Source organism: Aythya fuligula, chromosome Z (genome assembly GCF_009819795.1).
Source record: "Aythya fuligula isolate bAytFul2 chromosome Z, bAytFul2.pri, whole genome shotgun sequence".
Lineage (NCBI taxonomy): Eukaryota > Metazoa > Chordata > Aves > Anseriformes > Anatidae > Aythya > Aythya fuligula.
Window position 1 is genome coordinate 78,929,827 of NC_045593.1, and position 16,457 is coordinate 78,946,283.

The following is a 16,457-nucleotide window of genomic DNA, read 5'->3' on the forward strand; positions in this document are numbered from 1 at the left end:
TATGTTACACAGGGGACGAAGGTGATGCAGGGTACATGATGACTAAATGCTAGTAATGAGTAGGATCAAAAACTATTGGTTCAATCTTCAAAGCAATATGCAATTAAAGCTAGAAAGACAGCCTCACACTGACTACATAGGCCACATTTCATTATTAAATCGTATTTTACTTCCAGCAGTTCTATTTGCATGTCTAACACTAAACCATAGCTTATAAAATATATTACATAACTTGTGCCCCATCTTGCCTGCAGAGAACTGGGTCAGACACCCAGCACCAACTTCAGCACAGATGAGAAAGGGCTGAAAGGATTCCATTGAGTGCTTTGGGAAGGAAGGTTAATCCTTGTGGGTTTTCCTGTTGACACTTTTTATCAAGGAAACAACTTCCCATGTCTAAAAATGAATCAAAACCAGCACTCTCTCAAGTGCACTCTCTCATACCTGAAGGAAAAATTAAAGATTAAAATTAAAATGAACTAAAAAGGAGTTTTAGGGATTTCCCATGTGGTCATGATAGTGGTGGTGATGGAATCCAAGAAGACAGTATTCATTACTTCATATTCATAGACTGGAACGACTGGGACAGGAAAGAGGAATGTAGAAGAGGAAGAGATTTCAGCAATCACAGTAAAATTTGTGTGTAATCTTCTGTATGTAATTTTACTGCTATCGAGAGACAAAAATATTTTCCCCATCAATATATGCTTTTCTCCAGCTTGGATACAATGAATTACAAAATGGTTAATTTTTTTGCTGTGCCTGTATTTCAAAACATGGATCGGTTAAAATGGATTGAATAAAAATAGGAACATAGGTATTATAAAATTAGGTTTTAGTAACAGGTGCACAGACTGGGACAGATATTATCAGAACAGCAATACATTACAAATATTACAATATAAGTAATACAGACTACATATACTGAAGCTGATCTTCATTGAAGGTATGCAGTGTTGCCATCAACTGCACAGATTTTCCAACAAAGGAAAATCACATTTATGGAGGAGCGCTATCAAACAGATTTTGCTGGATCACTAATGGATATTAATCTGTCCATCTGTAAAAGTTTCACATCATTTCTTGTCTGTAAACAAATTTTCTAAGTAACTACACCAAACCAAAAGCCAGCTAAATTACATTTAGCATTAATACTAGAAAACAATTATTGATACCAAGGAAAAGCGTTTGAACTAAAATTAATTCCATCAGCTTTTCTCTGCAAAGAAATAATCCTGTATGCTACTTGTGAATTTCGAAATCTTTAATTCCACTTTGATTCTGAAACTCACTTGCACCCTTCTGAGCCTCAATTAACATGCAGCAGAAAGACTCCAAGCCTTTTTCCCTCAGGGTTATGTTGCTGCAATTTTATTTTATTTTTTTTTTTTCATGCCAGTGACAGCAGTAAGTAATGTTGCGGTGGCTGATCCTCCAAGCTGCAGGGGTGCATCCATCTGGGGCAGCTCTCAGGCTGAAGGCCACTGCTCATGGTGTGGTCTGCAGCCACAGAAGCAAGACATTTGCCTCTCTTCTGACAGGCAGTGATTGACTGCTATTCCCCAGCAGACCCCACACCAAGTTGTGATGAACTACACACTGGTTTTCCTTTTAACACAACTAACGATGAGATGCTGGAGACATTCTGAATTTCTTCTCTTGTAAGCCCTTGAATCATCTGATGGAACAAGCATGGTGGTGGCCAGGGACTAAAATAGATGTAACCTACTAGCATCGCTCATTCCCCTCCCACATATCTTACATATCACTGCACCAGTGCCTGGAACAGGAGCTTTGCTGGACTCTCCGTCTGTCCAAAGCAGCAGGAGCTGTGAATCTTGCCTCAGTGGGAAGTTGATCACTGAGCATATTACATTTCCTTCTCCTTCTGAAAACTGCAGGTGGGAGCTGTGCTGAGCCTGGAGATTTTATTTCATTTAGGGCTCGTGTACCCATGTTTTGTTCTGGTTTCTCTTCAGTTAATGTGGATTTTCATCTTTCACAGCTTGGTTGAAATTTGAAGTCCAAATGAATCTCCAGAACATGAAACAACTTCCAAGCTTCCAACTTTTGCCAAGTTTATATGATATTCGCTTGTATCCAGCCTTGTGTCCCATACATTAACCATTGTAAACCTCAAAGCAGTTTCATTATGAGGGTTTGCATGGCTCTAAAAATGATTTACTCTCATTGCTCATTTCTGTGTCCACCAAGGGGGAGCAACATACCATATCAGTCTGACTCAGATCTCAAGCCACCCTCCATGATGAATCAATTTTGGAATAAATCACTTATGCATTATAAATAATAAGCCTTGAAATAAGGTATTTTTTCCTACTGAGCTTGTACCTGAAACAGCTAAAACGGTTCTGTGATGTGGCTGTTGGGAACTTTGTTGAGCCCACTGCAGCTATGAAATGTTCTTTCCATATATTTATAATCATTGGTGCTGTTAATGAAGGCGTTTTTATACAAATTTAAGGAATTATTTTTTTGGTCATAATAACTTGCTTCTTCTGGCTTTTATTTCCTTTTACTGTACCAATTCCATACCTGCAAATTATTTCACTTGGGTAAAAGTAGAATGTACATTATTGACCAGGGACTTAAGTAGCCTATAAAGGCTACTTTGAAAATAATGTTATGCTGCAATTTTACTTTTAAGGCTTAGAAATGCTGAAATACACATTCGCATAGACTTTGCCACACATAAAAATGCACATAAAAGTTCCTCCTACACAAGAACAGAGGATATTTTCATAAGTATTTTATCTTCCCTACTTTTTGTGAATGTCAGTAATACAGAACATTACAGAAAAGGGTAGTAGCATCTCCCCCTTAGGCTGTAGAAGCAGACAGGTCGAAGACAGGTAGGAGAAGGAACCCCAGAGCAACTTTCCTACTTCCTTACAGAGGGTAACTGTGTGTCCCCAGGAGTCAGGAAATACATAACGCCTGACCAAAGCAGATCAGCAGATTTAAGTAAGGAAATGTGGCGATAAAGTCTCCACAGCAAGTTGGTTCAAGCTAAAATGAGATGTCACAAAGTCAAGCTGTAGCTGCCTGAAAATGGGGTTGACGAGTTTTTGACATGGCCCAAAAGCTTGTACTGCACTATGTGACTCATGTAGCAAGGAGATGATTAAATGGGTAAAATACACCTGTTGGGTCCGAAGGGATTGTCTGAATATCTTACAATGAGTTTCTGTTGGGTGTCTGAGAAAAGATTGTGTCTGCTACTGCCTAATCAAAATTAGATATTAAGAAATGAATTTTCAAAGTGGGACATTGCTGTGTAGTACAACGGCAGCAAGACGAAAATGCACCCAGAGGCATAGGGATGAGTATTTTATTTCAATATCAAATACTGAGAGTTCAGTCTCATTTTCCCATTGTGCTGAAAGGAAGAACTACCATTCTGATCTGCTGAGCCTAATTTTGCACACCTCTGCATCTTATATGAGATGTCTGGACAAAGAGCAGCAGAAGGGCCAGCCCTTGCTTTGTTGTTTGAAGACTCAATATTAGATGTGTTAAAAGGATTGATTAATATTTCTCACTAGGTCATTGAAATGCCTGGGAGAACATTTCATTTTCAACAATGCTTTCTGTCATTTCTATAACTTTTTCTGCCTCTCTGCACTTTCATACCAATATACTATACAGAAACGCCAGCTAGACCGTATTCCCAGCCTCAGCAAACCTCATTAGTTTCAGCCAGAGATTCAAGAGGGTTTTTGTGCAACGCAAATACAGAAATTGTGTTCCATCCATGATAAACTGACATAGTTAAGAATAAAAAGCACCACCCTTACTTCTGATGCATTTAGCCTGTCTTTCAGCACGTATTTAACCTCTTAAATAGTTCCTGATTTTGTTCATAAATAGTAAAAAGTTCAAAATAGGACATGAAGAAATACCTAGACTGAGTTGAATTACATGGGCTAAAATCACATTTAACAGGTGAAAGTTTTCCCTTTGCAGCTTCAAAATGTATTTCTAATATGTTTCTTTTAAAAGATCTTTACGTAATCCTAGGAGGACATAAATCAAGTACTAGTGTTAATTTTATATTAAATTGAAACAGTTCTTTTAGGCACAGAAATTCTTCCATTCTTACATTTTTGTAAGACTAACCACACATTATTCCCTAAACTAGCAAGGACATTGTATGAATGATAAGTTATCCACCTTGCATACAATTTAAAAAGTAGATTGTTTTTTCTAAGGGTAACGCATGTCCACACGTACACAAACACATATAATCTCCTTAATTTTTCCACACACCAAGTCCTGAACTTATCCAAATAATGACAAACAGGAATAGATATATTTACCAATTATTTATTTATTTATTTTTGTAGTATCCTTGGCAAACGAGCTGAAAATTCTAGCCTACAAATATGAACTTTGAAGAGAAATAAGAGAAATACAAGAACTACAATGCATTCTTGTCTTTGCCTTAAACATGAACTAAAATATGTATTCTTTTGATTAGGCTGATGAATATTTTCAGCTGGTTTTAAGTCTTGATTTTATGCTCAGGCTCTGACCTATGACATGCCTTTGTACTAGTTTAGTGTTTGTGGGGCCATACAGTTCATCTGATTAAGGAATTGCTCTTATTCATTAATTACCTTTTCAAATTTCCTGGGTCAGTTTTTGCTGGGACAACAACGCAAACAGATAACATGGCAGCTCAGAAAAAGCAGCCATGAAAGAAGCAAGACAGGCAAAGAAGCAGTGAAGCAAGGCTGCTTTAGGCAGCAGCCTGGCTGGTTTATGTCAGTTTTCATGGAATTGCTACTTTGCAGTATGATGCAATAAAAAACAGGGTAGAATATTTTTGTTCCATTTCCTTCTAAGTATTGAAAATCTGCTTAGAAATTTCTGGAATTAAAAAGTAATTAAAAGAGCTTGCCTATTTAATGAATCGGATAAGAGAGCAACAGGAAATCTTGATTCAGTTGAAAGTCATAAAGTATAGGTCATCTAGAAATTATCCAAGGTCATCTAGTCTAGGAGTGTAAGGCTGCATGCAAGCAGAAGTCTTGAAAGCTTCTTTCTGTCTGGATTTGCCAGGTGTTTAGGTAATTTTTCAGTATGGAAGACACTGAAAAAAGGTACATTTTCATTTAAATAAAAAATTGTTACTTTTATTTCCATGGAGATTAATGCGGAAGATGATTGAGTGTAATATTAACATCAGTGTACTAAAACATAAAACACAGGAAAATGTTGTGAAGGTACACTGCTGAGCAGGTTTTGTGACATGTTATATAAATTAAATTGGAGCACTTCATTTGAATTTAGTCTTCCTACACATGGGCATGTTGAATACATAGAAAAGGAGGTGAAGGATCTACAGTATACGTCACAAATATTTATAGTGACTAATTTAATCTATATCTTTAAAGAAAAAGCATGAGAAAAATTGCCACGTGTTTTAATGGCAGTAATGCTTGGCAATCAGGAAAATATAACTCCAAAAGTACAATGGTGAAATTGTGATGTGTCCACCTTAGAAGTACCATCTCCTAGATAAAAACTGAACACAAAATTACCTGTAGAACTACTCACAAATTATTGCAATTCACAATCCATGTTGCTCATGGGAGATTTAAACAGTACAGAGTCATACTAAATAATGCAAACAGTCTGACATCAATGAAAGTGGCTCCCTGTTGCCTGCAAGAGAATTTTGTGATCCAGAAAGTAAAATATTCAGGCCCAGGATAATCTGTCTTGGAACTAGTAGTTATTTACAAAGGCACAAGAATAAGGAAAACTGTAAAGGAGGTAATCATCATTGATAGCCTGCAGTCAGCACAGAAGCAAGAAATAGGTTCAGAGACTACAAGAACAGAAGGAGATGCAGCCGTAACAATGAACATGCTGAGGCCTTAAGAAATCTGGAAAGTAACGTGCAATTAATATTATTTAGCTTTTACCTCCAGAGGATGCAGAAAGGTTCTATCTTTCTGTTCTGTGGTTACTAGACATTTACAGGCAAACTTTGTAAATACCAGATGCTCAGTAAAGGTTCTCTAACAGGCTGATAAGCTCATTCCTGAACAATTGAATATTTTTGAAGCCATAGGTGCTCTTGTATTCCACATCACTGATTGTGCCTCCTCCTGTGCTTTGCAGCAATGAGAAAAAGCTGTTTTTAACATCACTTATGACTGAATGGCTAAAGACAGCAATAGCTAATAGAGAAGAATGAAAACTGAATTTAAACCTCTCCAGAAACAAAGCAAAAAAAAAAAAAAAAATCAAAAACAAAACAACAAACAAACAAACAAAAAACAACAAACAACCTGAGAGGTCAGACCAGCACTTTATAATCAGAAGGACAGGTAAATAAAAACTAAAAAAGGCCACAGAGAAGCAGAAGCACTATTGGAGTGTGAAGGACATCAGCTTGCCAGGTGATACCTTCTTGTCTTCTGAGAACTTTACTCCATGGCTAAGCACCTAGAAACCAACTCCAAACCAAATCCTCTCCAGAAGGAGACACAGGATATGTCACAGGGTCAAGGTGGTCCAAATATAGTTCATGCTTTCAAGCTCATCGCAGATTTTAGTGCTATGGCAGCACTCAGGTCCAACCAAGCCTTTCCCTCGTACTTCAGCGGCACTAGCTGTTAGGGGAGGCTTTTGTGATTAGTCAGAAAGATTTGGGGTGAGTGTACCATGGCACTCACAGAATCTGGTTGTAATATAACCATTGTCTCACATCTGAAGAGTGCTACACATCAACCAAAACAGAAGGGAATTAAGAGACTAGCTAAGAGAAATGTTGTGGATTTAAAAGAATAATAAAATGACAAAAAATTTAGTTGAAGCACTAGGAATAACGTCAAACTACTGCAAGGTGATGAGTAATATAACAGGTCAGTATTACAAAGCATTGGTATTTAGGATATACAATCTATTGTACTATTTAAAATGCATCCTAGAGAATAGGCTTGCAATGACAAGAAAGCTGACTGCATGGTATGTTTCTCTATTTTTTCTTCTCTGTCTAGGATACGTTACATATTCTGTGATGTGGATTAGCAATTCTTGAGCTTTTTGAGGTAATTCTGAGACAGCAATCAGTCATTTACATAATTAGTGTAACAGTATTTAATTGTATGATTACTGTAAATATGTGTAATACTCTAATGGTGTAATTAGAATGTGTAATTACTACCTGTAATTACATAATTAGGTGTAATGGCATAACTAAACTTCTCATGAAAAAAGTGGATATTTACGACACCATCTATAGGAACTGCTATACTGCAGAATAATATTGCTGGCATAAAAAAGGAGAGTTACCGATTTAATGCTACCTGTGCTGAAGCTAGCTCAAAAGCATATGAGTACTAAAAGTTTGTGAACTATGCCAAAGAAGTAGAAGAATATGGTTAGTTTCCTGAACAAGGGTAGTTCAGAGATCTCCAGTCAATACAAACATTATTCCCATTGTTAATCGTTTGTTATTTATTTACAGCTCTTCATACACTGAGCTGAATAATGTACATATGAATATACTGAATATATATGAATATAGATGAATAAAAATGGTATAACTGGAGTATTTTAATATCTATGTTTTTAACAACGTATTTATAAAACATAAAAGTATTCTATAAATACTGATTTAAGTAAGATATTACTTGTACCTTAACTCTTTATAATCTTTATAAAATCTGTCTGATCTTATTTTGGTTTTTAGAATTACCCAGACTTTCAGAATTGGATCTTTATAGTGAGCTCATAATCAACGTTATTCATAAAAGCACAGGCAGCTCTTCCCAGGACAGCTCCTAGATTAACTCCACTAGTGAATTCTCTGTAAACCAGTGGTCCATCTCCCACCTGGCTACTTTTATCTTCCCTTCAGGTCTCTACCTTGCTTGCCTTACAGTTGTTTTATGCATGATCCTCAATTAAAACAAGAGCCAGAGTCAAAAAACAACAACAAAAGCAGTCGTTTTCCTTCCACAGAATGGGTAGACAATCCGTGGTACACCTTGCCACAGGGTATTATGGGTTTTTAGGTGAATTCAAAAGAGGTTAAATAAATGCTTGGAGAACAAGCCTCTGAGGGCCATTCTTCCAGGTACCAAATCAATTGAGCAGGCCCAGGCTTAGGCTCAGGAATTGCCCTGAGCTGAAAACAGTCAGATGATGCAGACACATCAGAAGTATTGTATTTCTATGCCCTGCTCTTACAGTTGTTGGTATTTGCTAATAACTACTGTTGAAGATATGATACTTGGATAGATTGAACCCTTAGTGTGAATCAGTTTTTATATTTTTCTTTACACTACAGACACGTTTTCATTTCACTCTTACTTAATAATTTTACCACGCAAATGTTTCCATCATATCTGATACTTTACTTCAATGCCCGGCTGATTTGATCTTTAAATTTCCCCCATTCAGAAAAGAATAACATGATTCTTTTAAGCACTATGTATTTGTAGACTAGTTAAATATTTCTACAGTATTCTGTAGTTGTTTCTGTCAAAGAAAATAATAACATTTTTTTTTTGAAAAAGAGATGTAAACCTATGGCAATACTTACTCTGTTGGCAGTTTCTCCCCATAAATTCACCTGGACATTCACAGGAATAGTTGGCAACAAGATCTGTACAGATTCCACCATTCTTGCAGGGTTCAGCTTCACATTCATTTATATCTGCAGGAAGCATACAAGATAACATCAGGATTAGCAATAAATAAATAAATAAATAAATAAAATAAAAGCAATAAACACATATTTTAAAGCAGTAAATCACAAGGTATTTATACACCAACATTGTAAGACATACATTTATTCTTTTGCCCAGAAAAAGTATATGATTAAACAGGGCAAGTTTCAGGAAAAAAATCAAAGCAGTCTCTCATAAATTTTGCTAGTTTCATATACCTACAGAAGTTTTACTCTGTCCCATCACACAGCAGAATTGAATTTTTTGCTCAGTGATTTGCATTATAGCTTCTAGAGGACATCAGAGCTACAAGTCACAGCTTGGCCTTAAATACGCAAAATCAATTAGTCTTAACAGAGTACTCATTAGTGACACTTGCAACTTCAAGAAATGCATCTCCTTCCTTATCAACAGATGCCATTTGAGAATGTCTCTCAGTTAATCTTAATTCATTAAACATTAAACATCTAATTGACAAGGTTGTTTAATTGTCAAAAAATTTCCCTTCTGTGCATGCCTTAGTGAGCAAATTGAAACTAATGGCTTGATCTAGAAGCTTGAAAATTTTATGAAATTCAAGATAGAAGCATGATCAATTTCATCTGAATTTCCTTTTTTTTTGGTATGTATCAAATTCTGCAAGAATAGTCCTCTGTGTTTTTCAATGTGGTAAGTTTCAAATATAATATCGGGTTCTTTTTCTAAAGTGCAATATTATTTTTTCAGTCATCACAAATAGACACATGAAAGATAATGATATCTCATAGTTAGAATTCTCTGTATGTTTATCTTTAATCTATATAGACTGAAAACATATGGATTTTATACAGTATTGTCTCAAAGAACTGTATCAATGCATATAATTAATTGGTTGCATTAGACAATGTAAACAGCAAACAAGAAAGCAATCTTTAGTTTGTGATGTAATTCCACTTCACTTTTGCTTAAGTACATGTTCATTTTGGATGCAGCTGATAATAAAGTGAACAGGTGTATAGCACAGAAATATATTAAAATAAGAAGATACTTAACAGAGATAAATTAGAAGCATTAGCTGATGGGCCAAATGGCCTATGAATTGAACTAATACTGTCCTGTTGAATCTGTTTCTGTCTCCAAAATGTAAAACTGGTTTGGACTGGCATATACAAACTAAAGAGGATCCTATGCCACTTCCTAAGTCCGATGTGATAAGACTTATGCAGAGGAGGCAGAATGCAGCTTTGTCAACAAAGTTGCTTGATTTCTGGTAGTTGAATGCGTAGCTTTTGTAGTTTCATTTGACATCGTATGTTTACTAGAAATCTAAGTACAAAAAAAACAACATAGTGGTTTAATACACAAGTCTTCCATAGATATGAATTTTGTGATGCCTATGGGTAAGTCTTTATCTCCAGTCTTTTCTGCAACTTTAAAAGCTGAGTATCTGTCAGGTTGGAAGATTTGCTACAAATGAAACAAGTGACTCTTTCAAGTACTCTTGTAGAATGAATTAAGCTGGGCTACTGTATGTACCAATACTATTTTTTTTTTAGTGCACAATACACGAAGATAGAAATGTACAAGCTTTTGAGCTTCTTCACTTAGTCATTCTGCCCCCTTCCTCCTGCCCCCTCCCAACTTTTGAACTCTTTGAACATTTGTTCCACATACCCAGACTGGTATATGTGCTATTTTAGTGAGATGCAAGTTGGTAAAATCAAAATCTGTTTTTACTAGAATGCTCCATGGACATATCCTTTTTTTTTAAGGGTGATTTTATGGCAAAATTAAACTTTCTGCCTTTGTGGTTCCAGATATAAGAAATTCAGGAAGAAAAGCTACTGCAAGCATTTCTTTATCTGAAAGCAGATAAAGAAATCCTGTACGATTTTAAAAGTTTATAATATTTATTATGTACAGCAGTGTAATTAATTGATGTTCTGCACATATGTAAATTTGTACAGATTCTAGTGATTTCCTTAATGTACATTACCAAGAAATGAAATAGATTACATATGACCCAAAGCACAAGAGCAGTACAGGTATCTGAATGCAGGAACAATGCATTTTAAACAAATAATTGATATGGTTGCCTTACAACTACTTGCTTATTTTACACTAAACCGTAATTTGAATAATGACACATTATTCAATGGGCATCACAATGCCCAAACTATGGTGAGAAGGCACCTTTTTCAAGCAATATATTTAAAACATTTTGTGAGCTATTTCTTTTCATGAAGTGATGGTCTATTCATATTTTGCTGTGAAGGTATGCGAGATGAAGATTTTTCCTATATTTTTAAATATAAATTTATACACACACACACAAACACACACACACATATATATGTATAATGGAAATTTCCCAAGCAAATCTTTGCCTTACTTCTGACGAGGAAGCATGATTTTAGAATATGAAGAAAAAATCAAAGACAGATCCATAGTATTGATGCAAATGGTTATTTCTCACCAATTTCTCATATATAAGAGACAGTCATATCTTCTTGGAAACTTTCCAGCAGGGAGGTGTCTTAGTTCTTATATGGAGTTTCATGGAAGTGTTAAAGCTGAGGTTTAACATTAACTTCCATATTCTACCTCAAACTGAATGCAACTTTAATGAAAGAGTTTTAAATAAAAGCTGTTTGTCTGAGTTTTTAGTCAGAAGATAGTAATGGAACACTTTTAAAATGCAGTAATGCAAAGTGTTTAGCTCGTGGCAGGCCCCCATCTTAGCTACTACTGTTTCCTGCCATTCATCATCCACATCCCCTTCTTTGCTTTCATTCACCCCATTACTACAGCAGAATAGCTCATTTCATCTGTATCATGCTGTCCTGTAAAAACAATTTACATTCTTTTTTTCTTGCTAGGCACAATGTAATGGCAGTATTCAGAGAAGACTCAGCTGTCTCCCATTCAATCACCTAAAGCACATGACAACCAGCAAACACCACCCATTGATCAGAAAAGCTAAAAAAAAAAATAAAATAAAAAATTCTAGCTCAGTCATGTTCTAGCAGCCATGGAAAGTAGTCTGTAAATGTTAAAAAAGCAGGGATGTACCTTTCAACTTGTCTGATCGAATGACCTGTGAATGCTGAGTGTGTATGAAGAGGAAAGATCACAGAAACTCATCAAATTCATGTGCTCTTGCTGTTGCCTCTTCTGCCCTTGCTCTCAGAGATGATACTGGGTTAGAAGGATGTGATGGTTTTTAGCTGGGATAGCATTAATTTTCTTTGTAGAGGCTTGTATGAAGCTGTAATTTGTATTTTTGATGAAAACAGTGCTGATAACACACCAATGCTTTTAGTTGTCACAGAGCAGTGCTCATGAAGGGCAAAGGCCTTTCCACAGCTGCTCGTGCTGCCCCACCAGCGAGGAGTCTGGGGGTGCAAAGGAGCTCGGAGGGGACACAGTCAATACAGCAGCAAAAGGGATGTCCCTTACCATGTAGCAACATGCTCAGTAAAAGCAGTGGAAAAGAAAGACGGATGTGTGTGTACATTCAGAGTGATGACATTTGCCTTCCCAAGAAACTCTTAGGTGTGATGTGATGAGCCCTGCTTTCCTGGAAGTAGCTGAACACCTGCCTGCTGATGGGAAGCAGTGAATGAATTCCTTGTTTTGCTTTGCTTGCATGTGCAGCTTTTAATTTACCTAGAAAAATGTCTTCATCTCAGCCTATGAGTTCTCACACTTTTACTTTTCTGATTTCCTCCCCCATTCCACCTGGGGAGAGTGAATGAGAACTGTGTGGCACTTAGCTGCCATACAGTGTCACCTGGAGTACTATGTCCAACATTGGGCCCCCCAGTACAAGAGGCACAGAGACATTTTGGAGGCAGTACACTGGAGAAAGTCCGTTCAAGAGCCATCAAGGTGATGAAGGGACTGGAACTGTCTCCTGCATGGAAAGGCTGAGAGAACTGGGACTATTTAGCCTAGAGAAGCTTATGGGTTTGGGGAAGGTGAAAGGGAATGGAATTCATCAATGTACTTGAAGAGAGGGTGCAAAAATGGAGCCAGGCTCTTGTCAGTAGTGCCCAGTGCCAGGACAAGAGGCAGTGGGCACAAGCTGGAGCACAGGAGGTTCCCCTGAGCCCCAGGAACACTTCTATGCTGTGCGTGTGGCTGAGCACTAGCACAGGCTGCCCAGAGGCTATGGGGTTTCCTTCTTGGGGATCTCCAAAAACCACCTGAACGTGGGCCTAGGCACCCTGCTCTGGGTGGCCTTGCTGCAGCATGGGTGGGACCAGATGAGCTCCTGATGGCCCTTCCCCCCTCGGCAATTTGGTGATTCTGTGGTAACCTTCATGTTGCTATGATCATAAATGCAGGGGCAGACCTTCAGCTAAACGTGGAGGCTAGTTTCATTTCTTTGAACTAGCAAAATTTCAGACTTTTATTCTAAAATTAATGATGGTTACTGATCTCTGAGCTTCTTTTTAATCACCCGTGTCGTACTAGTTGTTGCCTATAAAAATATCGCATACTGCACTAATAAAAATTCATGGGGTTCTTAGCTGAATTTCTGTCTATTAAAGAGGAAGTAGAGAAGGAACAGAGTGGTGTGCTAGAAATAAAACCTGCCAAGGGAAATGACCAAAGAACAGGCCTGCTCAGTTCTAAATTAAATTCTTTATATGTATTTATAAAATTTAACAAGATACTTCAGCTCCCTATTTGCCTTTTTAAGCAAAGCCCATTAACCTTCCATTTTCAGCAGGTTATTCATCATCTTAATACAGGCTAACATATTCATGGAAGAAAAATACCAAGGTCACTGTGAACTGAAAAACATTAAGTGAACATATGAACTATCTTCTACTTGCTGAAATAAAGGTAGTAATTTATCCTCTTAAAAGCTTTTCTATGTAAAGATAATATCTTCTCAAGATATTTATTTTCTTTCTAGTTTGTCATTCATATTGCAATATATATAGAAAAATGCACAACTTTCTAGCATATTTCATTTTGCCTGTGAATGATGTAGAAAACAGATTGAACCTTAGATATCAGATATTTTTGAAGCAATCTTCGTATTCTATCCCTATGGAGCAATTAGCTATGATCAGTGTGGAAAAATGAAGTCTTCTATTATTATAGTTGTTACTTGGATCCTACAATGATTTTATTTCAGTAATTTGAGAAACTTCAGTCCCATCAGTTCAAACAAATATGTCATATTTGACAAATGAGGAAAGACAAGCTCATTCTACTATCGTGTTTGATAAAAGAACAGACCTTTAGCTGGAAAGATAGTAAACTGAACCATGAAAACTGAACCAGAAAAGAGCTGAAGTTCTACAGAATTATTTAATTTACCATTCATTATTTCATTTGACTGAATGTGCAGATGTAGCATACTTAATTAAAAGTGGTTTCTGAGAACTGCAGTTGGATTTTGTTCAAATTGCTAGATGTGCCAATTATGATACTAAACTTTACACTGGCTTAAGTGTTTCTTTTTTCCTGAAATACAAATATTTCCTCTTAAACTTTGATATATTTTCCTAAGGAGATTGAAATAGCAATTTTAAAGGCCTGAGTTTCTGGAGTAGTTGCTCCAGAAACTTTTTTTGTTCCAGACTTTTAAACAAACTGTCTATATGTTGTCAGATACAAATTCTTGACTGACAATGCAATTGATTTACCTCCACTAGCAGAGTGTGCTTTATGTGCAAGTTAAGCACACACAAGGTGAAATCACTGTAGTTTACTCATGAGTTTACTCATTGAGATTAGGTTTAAAGTCAGGCCATACATTAAAGTTTAGTTCATTTTTTTTTACATACAGTAAAGTTTAGTTATGTTATGCATTCTAGTAACTAAAACACAGATACTTGGCTGCTACCACAGAATTCAGTTCCTTGGGGAGGGACCTAGTAAGTCTGCTAAATGCTGAGTGAAATGGGCTCCTAAAGAGGCTCAAACACCAGCATGGGAAAAGTCAATATTTCTAAATTGTGTCCAGGTTAGCTTAAAAAGCAAAGCAAACAAACAAAAAACAAATCATATCAAAACAAACAAAAAACCTTCCCCAAGATTTCTCTTCTAAAGACAGATTTTGAAATTGACTAGGATGCAGGAACAAAGAAAGAGCGACCATTTTTTGAAAACAGATTGTTGCTTGAATAATAGCTTGAAGACAGTTGATTAGGAAGTAAAGGCTACATTCATGTTTCTCTGTATCCTGCAGATGATTAAATCTACATTTCCTAGACTCAAACCACAACTACAAAGCTATCATGCATGCTTCTATTTGAGGCACAGTCACCACCCAACCTGAACAGAACTATGTGGTCAGAAACTGGGCAAATAGGAGACTGGTTGACTCTATTACATATTGATTTGGAGAATCACTATGCAGCAGAGTTCTGGGTTTTCATCCTTGTTTGCTGCATTATATTTGCTGGATAAGCAAACTCTATTTAATAAAACATGAGTAAAAAGAGAAATTGTACTAGCCAACATAGCTAAAAATATATATTCCATATTTTGGACTTTAACTGCTAAACACAACCACATGTGCTTTCCTAAAAAAAGTCAAAGAAAATGTGCATTTTAGTCATGTAACTGACATAATCAAATGTTTAGCTATTACTTCTAGTAATTTGAGTTCTTTTGCAAGTTACGTGAAATCAACCTGACTTTTTGTGGTGAAGGGACCAATAAGCTTGATCAGTTGTTTTTGCCAACACAGCTTGCTTCTTGGCTGTAAATGCACACCAGTTGATGTTCCCATCTCCTAGCCCAAAATCCTAGTTCCTGCCACCTGAGCCCTTATTTTTGATCCAGGCCTACCTCTTCCAGTACAGACTTCCTGAAGTTCCCTCCTGCCAACAGAAATTCTTTCTTTACTCTTTGATTTCATACTTATTCTGGCTTCCCTATCACATGTCAGCTCATCTTGGATCAAACTTGTATTTTAATCAGTCTTCTAGTTTCATTAAAAAAAAAAAAAAGGCCCATCTTAGCTACAGTGTCATGATTCAAGCTTCCACACGAAGCCAACTTGGTCCTTGTTAGGGGGCATTCATTAGGGGGCATAGCCCAGTTGTGCCTCAGTAAAACTGCTAATCTTTTTTCCATTGTGAAGTCAATTCAATATATAGAAAACAGAAGATCAATTATATAACCTCTGCTATAACCTGGCTTCTGTGAAGAACCACAACTATAAAATGATAAAGATCATGCTACAATATGAGAAGCTTAAAAGAACCAACCAACCAACCAACCAACCAACCAACCAACAAACCTATTTTTTTTTCTTAATAACAAAGAGAAAAATTACAAACTTCACTGGTTGAGTTCTATTCCAAGATAAAAGTTTTTCTAAATAACACTGTTCTCTGCAAGTTCCCAGACGTAAATACGTTTGAGAATGTATATGTAAATGTATTTACATTTGGAAACTTGTAGAGAAACACAGTATGGAATAATTATCTTTTACCTGGACCTCAGTCTGAGCTTTTCTTAGAGTTACTTGATGACTCTTGAAAGATTTTTTAAAAGCATTCTCCATATACATTTTTTGGTTTGTTTCTTGCATATTGGTCTTGAAAGACTTAATTACATGCGTAAGTGCTATAAGACCAAAAAAAAAAAAAAAAAAAAAAAAAAAAGTGGATGATCTTGCTTGCAGAACTTTGCAGTAGCTTGATGTTTAAACATTAGGATTTTAGGATTCAAACACTCAGACTTCTCATTACTATTTTCATAACAAATACTGTGAAAGTCGTATTATGTACTCTTTCT

At 36.4% G+C, this 16,457-nt stretch overlaps 1 protein-coding gene across 1 annotated transcript in view; it reads right to left on the bottom strand.

Moving 5' to 3' along the window:
- EDIL3 (EGF like repeats and discoidin domains 3) overlaps positions 1-16,457 on the bottom strand; it is a 275,384-nt gene that overhangs the window by 96,711 nt on the left and 162,216 nt on the right. The window contains exon 5 of the mRNA XM_032206563.1: positions 8,582-8,695. Within this exon, the coding sequence (XP_032062454.1) occupies positions 8,582-8,695 (114 nt within the window). The remainder of the gene's footprint in view (positions 1-8,581; positions 8,696-16,457) is intronic.